Consider the following 19,535-nt stretch of genomic DNA (forward strand, 5'->3'; position numbering starts at 1 on the left):
CTGAGCCCGGGAGGTGGAAGCTGTGGCAAGCCGAGATCATGCCAGGCAGCCACTTCAGTAAACTGTCTACCAAGCCCACCTTCTATGCTAGAATGAAGGCATAAAAATCCATTCTAATTCTGGGAAGACACAAAAATATCTTTGTGTCCTGCTCTTCCTCAAGAGAGAAGAGAAAATAGCCACTCAGCTACCAACAACCCATGTTTAGAAAAGAGGAGAGCTGGCTCCCTAAGTTGGTGAAGTCATACCCACTTTCTAAATAATTCCACGTCAGTGCTGGATGGTTCCTCCACCCAGGCATGAAACTAGAAGAAAGAGTTCTAACCCCTGAAAGTTCATCATTAAATCACACAATTCCAAGGGCCTAGGAGCAATTTAAGTTACAAAATAGCCAAAAAGCCACACTGACTCTGGCTCAAGTCAGAGGTGGATGCCTCACCTTGTCCTTCACCAGCAGGGTGCACTGTGGGGGGTGGGGGAAATGAGCAGTAGTTCTTTGGACCATCAGTTTAAAGGAGGAGTCTGGCTTGACATTGGGTAGATACTGTTTCCACAGGATGGTGCCAGAGCTGCTCTCAATGCCAAAGAGCTGCAAGATAAACAAATGCTTGGCTCACTACAAGAAAGAGAAACCAAAGAACTGAGTCGGTCCTTGAAAACTAGAACCAGTGTTATCCCCACCAAAGGCTTTTTGTTCCCCATCCTCAGAACTTGAAACAGTTCAGTAACTGGGGCTTAAACCCCACTCACCTTGCCTGAGGCTGTTACCATCACCATCATCTTCTGGAGGTTGAATTCATCTCTGGCCAGGGTGTCAATGTTGATCTCATTCTTAATCTGACTTCGGGGCTTCCGAGCATCATAAAACATTTTCCAGAGGTGGGAAGTCCACGCCTGCAGCAGGATAAGCTGAGACGAGAGGCGTTTCAGGAACATCCCCAGCAAGCCATCTGGTGTAAAGGAAAAGCAACACACTCTACATCAGACTAGGGGTCCAGAAGGAGGTACATGCTTTTCCTAATGCGGGATCTCTGCCTCTCCTCTGAAGTGATAAAAGTCCACACTCTAGGCCACAAGCCCAGGGGGCATCCTATACCTGATGCCCAGTCTCACACTCAAGTAAGAGTCAGGCAAGAGCTTCCAGAAACTACTTACCTGGCTCTTACAACTAAACCCAGATGGAATCTTGGAATAGGAGACTTAAGAGGTCAGGAATCAGGCATGCAGGAGGTAGCCATGCTATGAATGTCTCCACCACAGCCCCACATCTAAGATGCAGAGGAGGGCTTCTGGGTGCCATGACAAAGCCAAAAAGGTACAGGTGTGGGGGTGGTGGGGTGCAGGTAAATGAATGTGTAACATGAGCAGGTACTTCCAGCTCTCACTGCTTCATTCCTACTTTGTCAACTGTTTAACCTGCACCAACAGACATACTTGCAAAAAGTTCCCAGGACCATCATTCACTCTATCCCTGATGCCATCAAGGAAGCCACTGCCCTCTGAATCTCCTCCATTGGAGACCACAGATTTGGAAACAGACACAAGGAAGCAAGGTAGAGAGCATGGTCTCTGGAATCTGACAGGCTCGGATTAAGATCCCAGCTTCACCACTCACTACTGTGCAACCTTGAGAAGTATACTTCACCTTTTTGCTTCTGGTTCCTCATCTGTAAAGTGGCATGCAACCCACCGGACTGTTGCAAAATTATATCGTATGATGTACATAAAGGATTTAGTGTGGTCCCTGGTACATGGTAAGCACTCACTAAAAAAGGAGCAGAACCTCTGCTTATCTTATTTTCCACCCACCTCTGTTCAAGGAAGAAAACTGAAAGGCAACAAGACAAGTCACAAGCATGGCAGTACACACACACACACACACACACACACACACACAGAGAGAGAGAGAGAGAGAGAGAGATTGAGAGAGAGAGAGAGAGAGAGAGAGAGAGAGAGAGAGAGAGAGAGAGAGAGAGAGAGAGGATGTACCTCATTGGTCCAAGTCAGGAAGAAAAACAGTTAACCAAAAGCTAGCCATGTGAGCAAGCAACAAGCAACAAAGCAGCAAGAAGCAGGTTTTACCTTGAATCGCTGGATCCAGGCAGCAGAAATAAACAGTAAAGTCAAATTAATCTTCAGCCTAAGAAAATGTGCATTGCCTAGCAGAGTGCCTGGTCCAGAGCAGGCCCTCAATAGCTATCCACTGGAAAGCTAGATGAATGGACAGAAGGGAGAGGGTTTGGGGCAGGACTGAATCAGAGCAGAGTGAATCAAGTTCATCCGGGCAGTTGGGACCATGGCCAGCTTTAGAGGGCACTGGGCTATTTCCACAATACCCAGATCAACCAAATCATGTCTCCAGACAGACTGGCTGCTGCTTTGGAGACAGTGAGTACACGGTGCCTGGCAAATTTTTAGTACGCAGGCAATGGTAGCCATTACTATACCAAGTTAAGACTTTTTTCCCTCAGCTTTCCTTTAGAGGGATTTTGCCCTAGCTCTCCCTAGAAGGATTCACAGTTCATTCTTTCACAGAAAAGAATGGTTTCATAAACCATATGGCCACAAATGCACCAGGACCTCATCACAAAGCTCATTCAGAAAAGTCTAGCAATCTGCCAAGCCCAGGAAGCCAGAGATGCATGACACAGTGTCTCTTGTGGTCATTTCCAGACTGGCCCCTCCAGCAACTCTGCAGCTCCAACCTCTTAGGTTCATACCTGCCTTTTTGCCAAATTCTCCTTCCAGCTCGGCCTGTGCCCCAGTCAGGGGGAGGTCTACCATCTCTAGGGACACCACTTCTGCCAAGGACTCTTCGCGGCTCCACAGCACCACCTTCCCTGCTACAGGAAACATTTTTACCTAAGCTAAGCCTGGGGCCAGGCACAGTGGTTCACTCCTGTAATCCCAGCACTTTTGGAGGCTGAAGTGGGCAAATCGCTTGAGCCCAGGAATTTGAGACCAGCATGGACAACAGGGCAAAACTCTATCTCAGCGAAAAATAAAAATCAAAAAACTAGCCAGGCATGGTGGTGGCGCCCACAGTCCCAGCTACTGGGGAGGCTGAGGTGTGAAGGTCACTTGAGCCCAGAAGATTGAGGCTGCAGTTAGCCGTGATCACGCCACTGCACTCCAGCCTGGGCAACAGGGTGAGACCTAGTCTCAGGAAAAAAACAAAAGCTAAACCTCCCTCCCGGATTTTCTAAAGAGACTCTTCTTGCCGACTGAGGGATCACTACAAGCTCTTGCATAAAAGGAGAAATGGCAGAGCAAGGGACTGGAATCAATAGGTCAAGGGAGAAATGTTCTGTATCCCACGGAGAATGCCAAGTTATTCTTACAGGTGACGGGACGGGCACAGTGGCTCACACCTGTAACTCCAGCACTTTGGGAGACCAAGGCAGGCAGATCACCTGAGGTTAGGAGTTCAAGATCAGCCTGGGCCAACATAGTAAAATCCCGTCTCTACTAAAAATACAAAATTAGCCAGGTATGGTGGCACACACCTGTAACCCCAGCTACTCAGGAGGCTGAGGCGGAGAATTGCCTTAACCAGGAGGCAGGAGTTGCAAAGAGCTGAGATTACACCATTGCACTACAGCCTGGGCAATGAGAACAAAACTCTGTCTCAAAAAACAAAACAAAAAAAAAAAAACAGCCAGCCATGGTCGTTCATGCCTGTAATCCCAGCACTTTGGGAGGCCGAGGCAGGTGGATCACCTGAAGTCAGGAGTTTAAGACCAGCCTGACAAACATGGTGAAATCCCATCTCTACTAAAAATACAAAGTTAGCCAGGCATGGTGGTGCATGCCTGTAATCCCAGCTACTTGGGAGGCTGAGAAAGGAGAATCGCTTAAACCTGGGAGGCAGATGTTGCAGTGAGCCGAGATCACGCCACTGTACTCCAGCCTGAGCAACAAGAGCAACACTCCATCTCAAAAAAAAAAAAAAAAAGCAGGTGACAGCCTAGGCACGTTGGCTTACACCTGTAATCCCACAACTTTAGGAGGCCAAGGCAGTTGGCTCACTTGAGGCCAGGAATTCCAGACCAGCCTGTTCCACAGCGCAAACAGCTGAGGAACACAACCAGATGTACAACATGGCAAAACCACATCTCTACCGAAAATAGGAAATTTAGCTGGTTGTGGTGGCACAGGTCTGTAATCCTAGCTACTCGGGTGGCTAAGGCAGGAGAATCGCTTAAACCCAAAAGGCAGAGGTCACAGTGGGCTGAGATCATGCTACTCCACTCCAGCTTGGGCAAGAGAGCAACACTCTAACTCAAAAAAAAAAAAAAAAAAAAGCAGGTGACATTTGGCTTTGAAGAACACACTCAGGGCACAATTCCACTTGGATCTCTTGCAGAAACTTGTCCACAGCCTCCCAAAAAACCATCTGATTGGGGAAATTGAGGTCTACTTACCCAGCTGCTGCAGGAAAAGTAGCAGGTGATCCTCCGTCTGCACCAAAGCCCGGTAGCCCACTGAGTCATCCTTCTTCAAGAACACCTGGATATACAGCTATAAGCCACACAGTCAAGACCAGTGTAGTCAGTGAGGATCCAAATGTCTCTGACAGTGCCAGACCCCAGGAGTCAAAGCATCAGGAGTTGACAGAGCTCCAGGTCATGGCACTATTTGATTTCTAAACAATGTAACTATTATCTGGATGCCAATAAGTGACATACATTCTTAGAAGCCAGCACAACGAAGCTGGGGTCTCCCAGGCCTTTCTATGAAAGAACTTGAGTATTCTACGGGTACACCATTCATCCATGCTCCAATCACACCCCACAAAGTGAGCAGGAGGCTGGGATTAGACTTTCCACTTTAGAAACGAAGAAGTCACAGCGCAAACAGCTGAGGAACACAACCAAATGTACACAAGGGCAATACTGGGAAGTGATGAGGAGTCCAGGCTGTGGAGTTAGACCTGAAGCTGAACCCCAGCAACACCTCTTACTGGCTCCATGACTCTGGCTATAGTACTCGATCCCACCGGGCCATAGGATTGTTTTAAAATCAGGTCAGGAACAACCACTTCATGAGTGTTCAGAGGGTTATCAATTAAAGTGTGAGTTAAAAGCTTAGCACAGTGCCTGGTGCACAATGACAAGCTGGCATAAGTAATACCCGCCTTTACTCTGATTTCTAACAAGTCAGTGGCTCAGGGAGCACTAGAACACGTGTTCAGAGAGCCTAATCCAAGCCCCGTGGCTATGACCTGGCCCTGAGGAAGGGAAGCCCCATGCTGAGAAGCCCACAGGACAGTCTGCAGAGAAAGGCTCTGTCTCACCCGCTCAGGCCGAGTGCCGCTCTGTTCCAGGCTAAATGTAATCGTGGTGTCCAGCAGCCGCCGACCTGTCTCCACGAGGTACAAGTTAATGGTGTAGGTCTGATTGAAGCAAGCCAGAGAGTCCTAGGGGTACAGACAGCATGGGTCAATTACAGGTATCTCCCAAAGCAAAGCCCACCAAAGGAAGTCCAAGGATTGGGGACCAATACTCTAGAGAAGAAGCCAGGCCAGAAGGGGAAATATATACAAAGGAAAGTAAAGGAGAAAAGCAAGCTAAATTCTAAGGCAGAAATAAGGTGCCTGAGTAAACAAATGAAATTACAACTACCGTACTTGTCTTAGAGGCCAGTACAGTGTAGCAGAGAATTCTGAAAGAGAAGCAGGGCTGAGCAAGGTAAGACTGAGCAAGACAGGAGACAGGGAAAAGCTTGGGAGACGAAGCACAGCAGGAACCTATGCCTCCAGCCAGGGTCTCATGCTTCCACTTCAGAGCAACTGTACAGATTACTACTCAACTGTGCCAGCCGGGTCCCTGTAGAAATGGGGACGCTGAGGCCCAGAGGAGAAAGTGGCTAGGAACAGACTCTAGGGATTCTACCTCCTAATCTCCCAATAAAATGGGATTAAGAGAAACATCATTTAAGTTGCAGTACTTAGGAAACCCCATTTGAAGCTGGGAAGTCTGAGACCTGCTCCCAACCAAAGCTGCTCCCCCAACTCTCTTTGGTGGCCTGCGTCCTAGGTCTGGCATACTGCCCAATGCCACACCCTACCTTTGAGCTAGACTTCTCCAAAAAGCTCCCCATTGACCCATCTTCAGAATTGCTAGGTTTCTGCTATGAGAAAGAGAAGGACAGGAAAAAATTCAGCCAAAGAGTCACTTCCCAGTCACTGAAATAAAGCTTTTATTTCTGTCTTCTTAGCACTTGGAAGAAGGCAAAGCTCATTTCTCACCCCTGCCGACAAGGCCTATTCAACCCTTAATAGCCCCATATGAAAATAAGGTCGTCACATTAGGGTCTCATTCCCGGGGAGAAATGGGGTGCACAGGAAGCTCTACAGCTGAGGCAAGACCTCACTTCTCAACAGCCTCCTGCCCCCTGGGTTCAAACTGACTAGGCCAATGTGCCCAGACTTCTGATTTTCAGGGTTCCTGGCAGAGACCAGGAAGGAAAACCCCAAGTGCTGACTGTTGTTCTCAGTACTCACCACTTCATTCCGACACGTCATGACTGCAGTCACTGTCTTCTCCCCAGTGGTGGCAAAGCTCACAAGGGCAGTCTGGGGGAAAAACAAGGTATTGGCTCTTAAATACTAGCCAGATGCCTTACAGAGGGTCACTTCTCCAGGGATGGCCCCTTGGCCTTAGAGTTGAAACTGCTCCCCACTTTGGAGCAGAATGATCAGGGCATTTAAGAGCAAGAGGAGGCCCCAGTTGCATCTACAGCTGAAAACAGAACTCTCCCCTACCTCCAACACGGGCACAAGCCAATCCTAAATCCCATGCTGCTCGCTCTTAGTATCTATGGGGAAGTTCTCATTTATGTCCCCTTATTTCCTTTGGACTAAGGAAGGCACTAGTTTTACTCTAAAGATGCTTTGTAATACTGAGGAGGAAATATATTATTTCTACTTTAAGGCTACCACCCTCTCTCAAACCAAACCACTTAGGGGAAGGTGCCATCAATCTTAGGCTTAAGAGTAAACATTTCCAGATTCAAAAGCACTGCCTTCGAGCATCCATGTCTTGGCTAGATGTCCTGAATCCTAGCAAACCATGTTGCCTGCAGTTACCTGTGGGAAGTTTTTAAGCAAACTCAGGGTGCCGTAATGGTACTGCAACAGAGCATAGTGGCTTGGGGACAACTGCAGGAAGAACTGGGCCCGGGAAGAATCCACTGGGTTGGGCTGGGTGGGCAGGACCCGGGGTTGGAATCCACTTCCAAATTCTAAGTCGAGAGACTGGAAGGCAAGAAGGAGGAGGATTACGCTAACAGCTTGACAAGTCCCTGACCCATCCCAGGCTCACATCCCCTGCCCTACTTTGCTGGGGGAAGTAACTAGGCCACGGCAGGTGGCTCCAAATGCTCCAGTTCAAGATCCCCAAAGGGGAAAGTGGCCAATTTCCCCTTATACCAGTTCAGCCAGAGGCCTGAATGGCTTCCACTGCTCAGAAGAATCTGGGAGAAAGCCCCTCCAGGGGAATCATGCCAAATTTTCTACTCCGGAAGAAAATGCCTCAGGCCAGAAGAAGCAGTGGCAGCCTCTCACCTGCAGCGGGATTTGTCTCAACTCCCATTCCGTCTCCAGAGCCAAAGTTTGGAGGGAACGTGAGCTTGGGTCAGGACACACCAGGACAGCCTCATCCACCATGCCACAGGCTCCGGTGAGGTGCTGCAGCCATGGAGTTGACACCCTGACCTAAGGAAAAGTCATCGTTAACAGGAAGCTCGTGAAGGATTTTTATATTTCACTCTCAGCCCAACAGCAATATTGCTGCCAGCTTCCCCTGGGGGCCTAAGCTCAAAGGTTCTTCATGATTGGTTCCATAGAATTCTTGCTATCCCCTAAAGCCCCACCCTCTAACCGCCTGAGAGACTCCAAAGTTTAGAAAAAAAGATCAGGATTTTCTTTCTGGTCACTGGAAAAATATACCAGATAATTTTTTTTTTTTGAGACAGAGTCTCCCTCTGTCGCCCAGATTAGAGTACAGTGGCTTGATCTTGACTCACTGAAACCTCCACCTCCCAGATTCAAGCAATTCTCCTGCCTCAGCCTCCTGAGTAGCTGGGATTACAGGCATGCACCACCATCACTGGCTAATTTTGGTATTTTTAGTGGAGACAGGTTTCACCATGTTGGTCAGGCTGGTCTCGAACTCCTGACCTCCCAATCCACCCACCTTGGCCTCCCTAAGTGCTGGGATTACAGGTGTGGGCCACCGCACCCTGCCCAGATAATTTTAAACCAGCACCTCTCTACTGTATTTGTCATACGTGGTGTCCTACTGTTACTTCACAGCACTATAAGATATTACAGGCAGTGACTAGATCTATGTAATTGTTTAGCTGCCCCACAAGATAACACATGTAAATATGAGTACTTTAAATAAAGGCCTAGTGGGAAGACAGCTTGCAAGTGACCAGAATGAGGGAGCATAAGAAGCTTTTGCATCTGCCCAGCCAAGTTCCCTGTTACCCAGTACAAAGAAATCTATCAAGTCCCCTCCCCATTCACAGGCTCCTGGAACCTGACACCCGCCCCCCCACCCCGTACCTGCTGAACAATCTCTCCATCTTCCACATTAAACTTGACAATGTTCACATGGCTGAAGGGAACAACACCAAGGGCCCATACCACCCCAGAGCCGTAAGAATACACCATCTGGTAGTGGATGCTGTCACTAAGAGACGGAAGAAGAAAGGGGAGCGTCGGCTTTAGCCCCATGACAGGATTATCCTCCGGGACTGCCAGGCCTCGGCCAGATGTCATAAACTAGCAATTCCAAAATAGGTTTTGTTTGGCTCACACAGTTTGGGGGCTTTTGTTGTTGTTGTTCTTAATTTGAATTAGTTGTCAACATGTAGAAGAGATTACACTTCACAATCAGATTTCTAATTTTCCCTACAGTTAGAAGACCTGACAACACTAGGCCTAAATACAGAGCGCCAATAAGGTGGGTAAAGCTGCCCCCTCCAGGCAGGCTGGGTGCACTGCAGCTCCCATCCAGCCAGTGTTGCTCGTGGATATTTCATAACCGGCCTCATAGCATTTTTTGTTGTCGTTCCGGTCTTTTTAAGACAGTGTCTTGCTCTGTCACTCAGGCTGGAATACAGCGATGCGATCATGGCTCACTGCAGCCTCTACCTCCCCAGACTCAAGTGACCCTTCCACTGCAGCCTCCCAAGTAGCTGGGATCACAAGCACACACCGCCATGCTAATTTTTGTATTTTTTTGTAGAGATGAGGTTGCCCAGGCTGGTCTCAAACTCCTGAGTTCGAGATCCGCCCACCTCACGCTCCCAAAGTGCTGGGATTACAGGCATGAGACACCGCACCCGGCAGAATCTGAAGTGTTGAGTCCTGCTCTAAACTTTGAAAATAGCCACAAGATGTCTATGTGGTGTCTTTGCTCTTGTTCCTCTCTCCTGTTCCTTCCCAGTTTCAATGCTTTCTACCAGCAGGACCTCGAGAGCCATTTCAATCCTCACTCAGCCTACCCTAGGCTCTTCTTGAGTTGTTCTAACTCAGTATGAATGAAACGCTCTGTCTAACCTGAACTGGAAGTCAGAACACGCAAAGTAGCATGACCACGAGCATGGCTTGCACCAGTGCCCCAGTTGGAGAGTATTCTCAGTACAAAGGAAACTCCAGACATACTCTGGAGTCTCACCCACACTCACAGCCTGTCACCCATACTCACGGCCTTCAAGATCGTGTGAATGCAACATACTCTACGAAATACCAACAAGAGAGAGGCCTGGATAAAGCAAATGCTTCGGGGCCCTCAAGGAGAAAGAGGAGCTCGTAAAAAGTAGGGCAAAGCAGCTGTTGCCTGTGAGCAGGTGGTCTTACCTTTCTGGGAGATGCTCCACCCACTTGAGGTGCCCACTGGAGAGGTGATAGAGGGCAAGCGTAGTCTTCTTCAGGACTGCGATGTACCTCACAGACTCCTGCAGGCCAACCAGCCCAAGTGCCTGGAAACTGAGCACAGGTACAGCTTGAGAGCTGCCCATACCTGCAGAGCCTCAGGCTAGGAGAGACAGTCCAGAACAGTACCCACTGTTGCTTGGTGGGTAAGAAAACAGGCTTTAGGATCAAACATAGCTGGATCCTAATCCTGGCTCTCTCTCATTAGCCAGCTTGAGCTTCTGCACTTGCAACTATTTGGCCACACTGCTTGCTTCCCTGAAAGCACCTACATCTCCTAAGGGCTGTTCCCTCCTTCCCCTGGGACTTCACTACAACTGGAACTACCCTCTGCCACATACGCGTCAGACAGTGCTGTCATTACTGTGCTACCTGCCTGCCTCCCAATGGACAGCGGAATCCTCGATGACAGAAACTGTCTCACAGTCCCATGTGTTCCCACCACCTGGGGGCTTACCACTTGTTTACCAAATGAATTACTATCAGAAGATGTATAAGCTAATACAAATGACCCTATCATTTAAACAACTTTAAGGGCCAGGAGCGGTGGCTCACACCTGTAACCCCAACACTTTGGGCGGCCAAGGTGGGAAGATTACTTGAGGTCAGGATTTTGAGACCAGCCTGGCCAACATGATGAAACCCTGTCTCCACTAATAATACAAAAATCAGCCAGGTGTGGTCCACATGCCTGTAATTCCAGCTACTCAGGAGGCTGAGGCACGAGTATTGCTTGAACCTGGGAGGCGGAGATTGCAGTGAGCCAAGATCGAGTCACTGCACTCCAGCCTGAGCAACAGAGTGAAACTGTGTCAAAATATATAAATAAAAATAAACAACTTTAGCAAAGATGTAACAGTAGGTCAAGCTGTTCTTTAAACAAAATTAAAACACTAGAAGTTTTATATTATGTTCTTATATCTAGAACATTGCAAAACTCACAAATCACAGTAAAATTAGAGCATTCAAGCACAAGCACAAACACTGCACCCCGCAGAGCTCTGCATCTAACAGGTGCTCAACACGTGTTGGCTGAGCAACCATACCCTCAATGGGCATTCGATGTTCTGGCTCTTCAGTGGTCCCTGGGAAAAAGCCAAAAGGCCGAGAGTTGCCATCTATGCAGATCTGTATCCCAGCAAAGCCTTTAACTCAGTCAAGATAAAAATCCAGTTTCTTCCCCTACCTGCCACTGTCCAAGGTTATCTCCCAGTTCAGGCCCCCAATGTTAGTCTCCCAGGAACGCATGATTCGGCCTCCATTGGACACAGTGATTGCATCTGGAAAAGAAAAGATCATGGTGAAGTCATTTCCCACTTGCTCTGTCACCTCCTAGGGTCCCACTGTGAGCAGTGGCCTTACCTCTGATTTCCGTATGCAAATAGATGGTAAACAGGTACCTGTCCTTCCCTGTCAGAAGTACCCCTTCTCCTTTCCCTACCACACCCTGTACAGATGAAGGAGCCAAGGAAAGGAACAGAAGCTGGCCGCACAGTGGAGACACGGGAGGACTCTACTTACCCTGTCCGTGCAGGAGCATGGCATCCACAGCCCCTTCTGCCGTGCCCTTGTCAACATGGCGCCACACTGAGAGACATAAAAGTCAGACGTTACTATGAACTGAAGGGGGTGGCCCAGAAGACTGAAAGGTAAATGAAGAGCTCTTCATTTGCATAGCAATGCCCAATTTTATTTCAAGGGAGGGAAGGAGTAGAGCTAATTGGTAGCAATCCAGTCCCACTCACAGGGTAATGAGGGGAGCAGGGGGTAAGAGGAGTCACTACTATCCAGGCCCCACTAACACCCCATCAAGATTAATAAAATCCCTCCAATTCACAAGAAAAACACTGATAATAAATTCTATTTTCATTATTTTAGTGCCTAAAAACATCCAGCCAGTACAGGTAATCAAGTGAGGGTATTTGAGAGTTTACTGCAAAGTAGAATAATGTGGTTTTTTTGCAGCAGTGTCTTTTATTGAGACAAGGTCTTGCTCTGTTGCCCAGGCAGGAGTGAACTGGCATGATCACAGCTCACTGCAGCCTCAACCTGATGGGCTGAAACGATCCTCCCACCTCAGTCTCCCAAGTAGCTGGGACTCTAGGCACATGCCACCAAGCCTGACTAGTTTTTAATTTTAGGCATGGGGCCTCACTATGTTCCCCAAGCTGGTCTCGCACTCCTGAGCTCAAGTGGTCATCCCACCTGGGCCTGCAGGAATATCTTATTTAAGGGCACTCAGGATTCAGGCTGAGGGAATAAACTGCAAAGGTCAGTTATAGGAATATACAAATATTCAAAGATGGTAAGACTGAAAAAAAAAAGTATCAGAATCCACTAAGAGAGGCATCTTTTGGCCAACATGTCCCTTATTCAGGAGTCGGCCAGGCAGAGTTAGCAATGGACCTTCCATCCCTGAGGCAGCCAGTCTTCATGGTTCCCAGTTCACTCACAAATCTCCCCAGTTCGGGAATTTAATGCTGCAATCACATTCTTCTCTGTGGCTACAACCAACTTCTTGGATCCAGGGGAAAATTCCAAGGAGGCAAACTTGAGCTTCCCAACATACTGCTGCCTCCTGAGGAAAAGAGAACAGGGGAACGTAAGGAGCTAAAATCACCATCCCACAAAATGCTCCGGGAAAAGGCATATCACAGGGCTATCACCATCACACTTTTTTTTAGGACATATAAGAAGTGCTTATTAGTGAAGGGTTCTGACCAAAAGCAAGGTTTCCATTAAATGAAGTCAGACGCAAAGAGAGCAAGAGAAGAGAATTACCTCCTAACAGATGAGATATACTAAGTCTTCTTTCTAAATGGAAGCACATATTTACCTTCAGATAAGTGACACCCCAAAGGCCACCTGACCTAAATTTCTACAGTGCTCTCTGTGTTCATTGACAGTGGGACTAGGCACTCAGCCTACAAATGAAGGAGAGACACAAACCCTGCTTTTAATGAGCACACAGTCCTGCGTTCCCTTCTACTGTCGCTGACTGCTGGAGGAAAAGTCTGCAAAGTTCCAATGACAGGCCACAGACGGGGACAGGCCTTTGCTCTCTCTCAACTCATTCTACCCCAACCATATTCAGGACCCATCTGGACCCGCTCTTACTTTCCTTGGGCTGTATCCCACTACTTTCAACACTCTTACCTAAGCAGTACGAGAAAATGATTTGCCTCACACAGTAGGCTACCAAGGATGGAGGAGGTGTTCGCCCCATGCTGTTAAGAAGTACTGTGGGGCCGGGCACGGTGGCTCATGCCTGTATTCCCAGCACTTGGGAGGCCGAAGTGGGCAGATCACCTGAGATCAGGAGTTCGAGACCAGCCTGGCCAACATGGTGAAACACCGTCTTACTAAAAATCCAAGAATTAGCTCGGTGTGGTGGCGTATGCCTGTAATTCCCAGCTACCCAGGAGGCTGAGGCAGGAGAATCAATGGAACCTGGGGGGCAGAGACTGCAATGAGCCGAGATTATGCTACTACACTCCAGCCTGGGCGGCTGAGCGAGACTCCATCTCAAAAAAAAAAAAAAAAAAGAGAGAAATACTGTGCTCCCAGCCAGGCGTGGTGGCTCATGCCTGTAATCATAGCACTCTGAGAGGCTGAAGTGCGTGGATCACTTGACGTCAGGAGTTCCAGAGCAGCCTGGCCAACATTTAGTAGAGAAATCCCATCTCTACTAAAAATACAGAAAAATTAGCCAGGCATGGTGGCACACGCCTATAATCCCAGCTACTCAGGAGGTGGAGGCAAAAGAGTTGCTTGAACCTGGGAGGCAGAGGCTGCAGTGAGCTGAGATCATGCCATTGCACTCCAGCCTGGGTAACAGAGTGAGACTCCATCACCACAAAAAAAAAAAAAGAAAGAAAAAAGAAGTACTGTGATCTCTAGCACATGAAACACACATGACATATACATGGAATTTTTCATCCTTAGGTTGTTGGTTTAGTTTGGGAGGGAAAAAAAGAAGCTAAGTTGGTGGTAAAGACAAAGACTTATATGATATTTGTCTGTTTCTATCTGTATTTTCACATCCTTTACTCTCAGTGTGTCTAGGAAACAACCCTAAAAGTACATAGAGCAAATATTATTATTACTCCATACTGTTGTTTTAGCTAGCACAGTGGCTCGCACCCATAATCTCAATACTTTGGGAGGCCGAGGTGAGAGAATCTTTGGTACCCAGGAGCTTGAGACCAGACTGGGAAACACGGCAAACTCCATGTCTACAAAAAAATACAAAAAAAGCCAAGAGTGATGGTAAACACCTGCAGTCCCAGCTGCTTGGGAGGTTGAGGTAGGAAGATTGCTTGAGCCCAGGAGTTCGAGGCTGCAGTAAACCAAAATCACACCATTGCACTCCAGCCTGGGCAACAGAGCAGGAATCTGTCTCAAAAAATAAATAGGCCAGGCACAGCGGCTCACCCCTGTAATCCCAGCACTTTGGGAGGCCGAGGCAGATGGATCATTTAAGGTCAGGAGTTTGAGACCAGGAGGCCAAGATGGTAAGAACCTGTCTCTATCAAAAATGCAAAAATTAGCCAGACATGGTGCCACATGCCTGTAATCCCAGCTACTTGGGAGGCTGAGGCAAAAGAATCACTTGAACCCAGGAGGCGGAGGCTGCAGTGATCCAAGATCATGCCACTGAACTCCAGCCTGGGAGACAGTGTGAGACTCTGTCTCAAATAAATAAGTAAATAAAATACTGTTGTTTTATCTGAATATAAAAGTAATACCTCCTTATTACAGAAAATGGGCGGATGGGGGCAATACCTATAAAATCTCTACTAAAAATACAAAAATTAGCTGGGTGTGGAGGGGCATAGTGGTGGGCACCTGTAATCCCAGCTACTTGGCAGCCTGAGGTAGGAAAATTGTTTAAATCCTGAAGGCAGAGGTTACAGTGAGCCAAGATCATGCCACTGCACTCCAGCATGGGTGACAGAGCAAAACTCTGTCTCAAAAAATAAATAAATAAATAATTTTAAATCTAACATATCACTCTTCTGGATTGAACTGTATCATCAAAAACTCCTAGGGTTTCCTATGTTGAAACCCTAACCCCCAATGTTAAAGTATTTGAAGACAAGGCCTTTAAAAATATAATTATGTTTTAATAAAGTCAAAAGGATGGGGCCCTAATCCGATAGAGGAAGAGACACCAGGGATGTGTAAGCACAGCAAAGGCCATGCAAAGACACAGCAAGAAGGCAGCTTCTGCAAGCCAATGAGCGAGGCCTCAGAGGAAACAATGCCTCCCAAAGGCCTGAATTTAAATTTACAGCCTCCAGGATTGTGAGAATATAAATTTATATTGTTTAAGCCACCTAGTCTGTGGTATTTCATTATAGCAGCCTGAGCAACCTAATACAACCACCAATATAGACATACTTTTTATTTTTTGAGCTGGGATCTCACTGTGTTCAAGTAATACTCCCATCTCAGCCCCCCAAGTAGCTGGGATTTCAGGTACATGTCTCTGTGCCTGGCTTTGTACATACACAGTTAAGCACTACAAATCAATGTTTCAGTCAATGATTGATTGCATATACAGCAATGGTCCCACAAGATTATAATGAAGCTGAAAATTCCTATCGCCTAGTGACATCTTAGTTCACTGCATTAATCACGTTTGTGGTGACGGTGGTATAAACAAACCCACCGTACTTCAGCTGTGTAAAAGTACGGCATATTCAATTATATATACTATGTAATACTTGATAATGATAACAAATGACTATGTTACTGGTTTATGTATTCACTTTTTATCATTAGAGTACTCCTTCTACTTATTTAAAAAAAAAAAAAAATTGGCTGGCACGGTGGCTCACACCTGTAATCCCAGCACTTTGGGAGGCCAAGCCAGGTGGATCACAAGGTTGGGAGTTCGAGACCAGCCTGACCACTATGGTGAAACCCTGTCTCTACTAATAATTCAAAAACTAGTCGGGCATCATGGCACATGGCTGTAGTCCTAGCTACTTGGGAGTCTGAGGCAGAAGAACTTCTTTAACCCAGGAGGTGGAGGCTGCAGTGAGCCAAGATCGCGCCACTGTACTCCAGCCTGGGCAACAGAGCAAGACTGCGTCTCAAAAAAAAAAAAAAAAATTAACTGTAAAATAATCTCAAACAGGTGCTTCAAGATGCATTCCAAGCTGGCCGTGGTGGCTCATGCCTGTAATCCCAGCACTTCGGGAGGCTGAAGCAGGCAATCACCAGAGGTCACGAGTTTGAGACCAGCCTGACCAACATGGTGAAACCCCATTTCTACTAAAAATACAAAAATTAGCCAGGCGCGGTGGTGTACACCTCTAGTCCCAGCTACTTGGGAGGCTGAGACACAAGAAGAGCTTGAACCCAGGAGGCTGAGGTTGCAGTGAGCTGAGATCGCGCCACTGCACTCCAGGTTGACTGACAGAGTAAGACTCCATCTCAGAAAAAGAGGTATTCCAGAAACAGGTACTGTTATCACAGGAGAAGACAGCTCCATAAGCGGTACTGCTCCTGAAGACCTGGCAGTAGCACAGTATGTGGAGGTGGAAGACAGTGATATTGATGATCCTGATCCTATTTACGCCTAGGCTAATGTGTTTGTGTCTTAGTTTTTTTTGTTTGTTTTTTGAGATGATCTCAAAAAACTATAGTCCCAGCTACTCAGGAGGCTGAGGTGATCCTCCAACCTCAGCCTCCTGAGTAGCTGGGACTATAGGCACCCGCCACCATGCCCGGCTAATTTTTGTATGTTTTGTAGAGATGGGGTTTTGCCATATTGTCCAAGCTGGTTTGAACTCCTGGGCCCAAGCCATCCACCCCCTCAGCCTCCTAAAATGCTAAGGTGATGGATGTGAGCCATCGTGCCCAACCTGTGTCTTGGTTTTTAACAAAATAGTTTAAGACTGAAAAAAAAATTTTTTTAGTATTGTAGGAAAAAGCTCACAGAATATTGATATAAGGAAAATATTATTAACTCAGGCATGGTAGCATGTGCCTGTAACCCCAGCTGCTAAGGAGGCTGAGGCAGGAGGTTTGCTTGAGCCCAGGAGTTCAAGATCAGCCTGGGGAACACTGCAAGGTCCCATGTCAAAAATAAATTTTAAAAATATATGTTTGTACAGCTGTAAAGGGTGTTTGTGTTTTACATTAAGTATTATTACAAGTCAAAAATTTTTTAAAAATAAAATGTAAAGTTAAAAAGCTGCATTAAGCTGAGGTTAAATTATTATTGAAGAAAGAAAAATATCTTATAAATGTAGTATAGTCTAAATGTACAGTGCTTATGAAGTCCACAGTAGTTGCACAGTAATGTCCTAAGTCTTTATATTTACTCACCGCCCACGCACTGACCAACTCCACAACAATTCCTAGTCCTGCAACATACGTTCATGGTAAGCGCCCTATACAGGTGTACCAGTTTTTATCTTTCACACCCCATTTTTACTATGCCTTTTCTATGTTTAGATACACAAATATTTACCATTGTGTTACAACTGCCTACAGTTTTCGGTACAGTAACACGCTGTTCAGGTTTATAGCCTAGGAACAGCAGGCTATACCACATAACCTAGGTGCGCAGTGGGCTAAACCATCTAGGTTTAGGTAAGTACGCACTACAATGTTTGCACAAAAGTGCATTTCTCAGAATGTATTCCCATCATTAAGTGATGCATACCTGTAATTCTTCTGTTTATTTTTCAATCTGAAAACTGTAGACCATGTGCAGTGGCTCACACCTGTAATCCCAGCACTTTGGGAGGCCAAGGCAGGTGGATCACTTGAGCCCAGGTGTTCAAGACCAGCCTGGTCAACATAGCAAAACCCAGTCTCTACAAAAAAATACAAAGAAACTACAGAAGTGTGCACCAGTAGTCCCAGCTACTGAGGAGGCTGAGGTGGGAGGGTCACTTGAACCTGGGAGGTTGGAGCTGCAGTGAGCTGTGATTGTACTACACTCCAGCCTGGGTTACAGAATGAGACCTTGCCTCAAAAAAAAAAAAAAAAACCTGAGTCCTTTGCCCCCTCTCATCAGCCTAGCCTGGCCCTGGGCACAGAGCAGGGTTACCCAACACACGAAGCAGCTAGGAAATGCCATTCATTCATTCATGAAAAGAGGCCAGGCACAGTGGCTCACGCCTGTAATCCCAGCACTCTGGCAGGCCGAGGCGGGTGGATCACGAGGTCAAGAGATCAAGACCATCCTGGTCAACATGGTGAAACCCCGTCTCTACTAAATACACAAAAAATTAGCTGGGCTTGGTGGCGCGTGCCTGTAATCCCAGCTACTCAGGAGGCTGAGGCAGGAGAATTGCCTGAACCCAGGAGGCGGAGGTTGCGGTGAGCCGAGATCGCGCCGTTGCACTCCAGCCTGGGTAACAAGAGCGAAACTCCGTCTCAAAAAAAAAAAAAAGAAAGAAAACTGCATTGACCTAGTATTCTGCAAAATTAGATACACATGTCACCTGCTATATATGTGTAATATACACATATGACATTTAAAATGTGACTTATGTTCTATTTGTCACACTGTCTGGCATAACAGGTACTCGACATATATGTGAATCAACTTTTCCAAGACAGAAAATACTTCAGAGGAGGAGAAATCTGAGCTGGGCCCTGAAGAATAAAGTGTAAATAGCAATAACAACAAGTAACATTTAGTGACATTCAATGAGCCAGGCATTGTGCTAAGTAAGTGGATTGTCTCATTCATTCTCACAAGCACTGTAGGAGATAATGGACTGTTACTAAACCCATTCTACAAAGACACCAAGGCACAGAGTGGTTATGTCACTTTCCCCAAAATCACACAACTCTTAATTGGCAAAATTCAAACAAAAGCAAGCGACTCCAGGGCCCTGAGGAGGACGTGGGTGGGTGAATGAATGAATGAATGAATGGCATCTTCTAGCTGCTTAGTGTTTTCGGCAATTCTGCTCTGAGCCCAGGGCCAGACTAGATTGAGAAGAGGGGGGAAAGGACTCAGTTTAGGACTTTCAAGAAGAAAGTCCTGTTCACATGTCTACAAGACACCAATTCGAGTAGGCATTAAAGTTCACTGACGGCTTGGGGACCTCTGACACCTGGTAGACCAGAAACTTGACAGTCAAAGAAATGGAACCTGACGAGAGGGAGGACGGGATCAGTGACCTCTGACCAGCAAGCACCCCAAGCATGACTGCATGGCAGGGCCGGCTTACACACAAGGATCAGCTTAGAGGGAACTCTAATACTTGGTTTAAAGCTCTGCTTCCGACGACTTTAAATCCTTAATAATTTTTGAACAAGGAGCCACGTTTTCATTTTGTACTGGTCCCGCAAATTATGTAGCCAATACGGCTACATGACAACCCCCCTCCCTTTAGCAGGTAGGAGACGGGTACTAAGGAAACAGCCACTTATCTCTCGAATATATTCCACACGTACGCACCAATCAAACTTGCCCACTTGATCTTCGTAGACCGCGGCCACAGAAATCAGCAGGGTAGCCCAAAGCCAGAAATAAGAAGCCCACTCCGCCGCCATAATGCGAGCGTAGGCACCGCCCGCCGCCGTCCCGGCATACACCGCGCCGCGGCTCCAC

At 47.1% G+C, this 19,535-nt stretch overlaps 1 protein-coding gene across 24 annotated transcripts in view; it reads right to left on the bottom strand.

The window, feature by feature from the left end:
* EMC1 (ER membrane protein complex subunit 1) overlaps positions 1-19,510 on the bottom strand; it is a 34,426-nt gene extending 14,916 nt beyond the window's left edge. For 2 of the 24 annotated variants that reach the window (XR_013519824.1, XM_078330579.1), the window contains exons 1-16: positions 19,383-19,510; positions 17,628-17,781; positions 12,400-12,524; positions 11,468-11,533; positions 11,133-11,226; positions 9,872-10,000; positions 8,573-8,699; positions 7,568-7,717; positions 7,091-7,258; positions 6,506-6,577; positions 6,070-6,129; positions 5,297-5,419; positions 4,425-4,521; positions 2,721-2,843; positions 751-950; positions 440-589 (exon numbers count right to left, since the gene is read on the bottom strand). Coding sequence is in view for 16 of the 24 variants with exons in the window: in XM_078330579.1 (XP_078186705.1) it covers positions 440-589; positions 751-950; positions 2,721-2,843; positions 4,425-4,521; positions 5,297-5,419; positions 6,070-6,129; positions 6,506-6,577; positions 7,091-7,258; positions 7,568-7,717; positions 8,573-8,699; positions 9,872-10,000; positions 11,133-11,226; positions 11,468-11,486 (1,512 nt within the window). In the remaining 8 variants the exon portion in view is untranslated. Of the gene's footprint in view, positions 1-439; positions 590-750; positions 951-2,720; positions 2,844-4,424; positions 4,522-5,296; positions 5,420-6,069; positions 6,133-6,505; positions 6,578-7,090; positions 7,259-7,567; positions 7,718-8,572; positions 8,700-9,871; positions 10,001-11,132; positions 11,227-11,467; positions 11,534-12,399; positions 12,525-17,627; positions 17,782-19,382 lie in introns of all 24 variants that reach the window. The other 22 variants (XR_013519820.1, XM_035307957.3, XR_013519818.1 and 19 more) reach the window with 15 other exon arrangements.
* Positions 19,511-19,535: the final 25 nt, after the last annotated feature.

Source organism: Callithrix jacchus, chromosome 7 (assembly GCF_049354715.1).
Source record: "Callithrix jacchus isolate 240 chromosome 7, calJac240_pri, whole genome shotgun sequence".
In the NCBI taxonomy this organism is placed as follows: domain Eukaryota; kingdom Metazoa; phylum Chordata; class Mammalia; order Primates; family Cebidae; genus Callithrix; species Callithrix jacchus.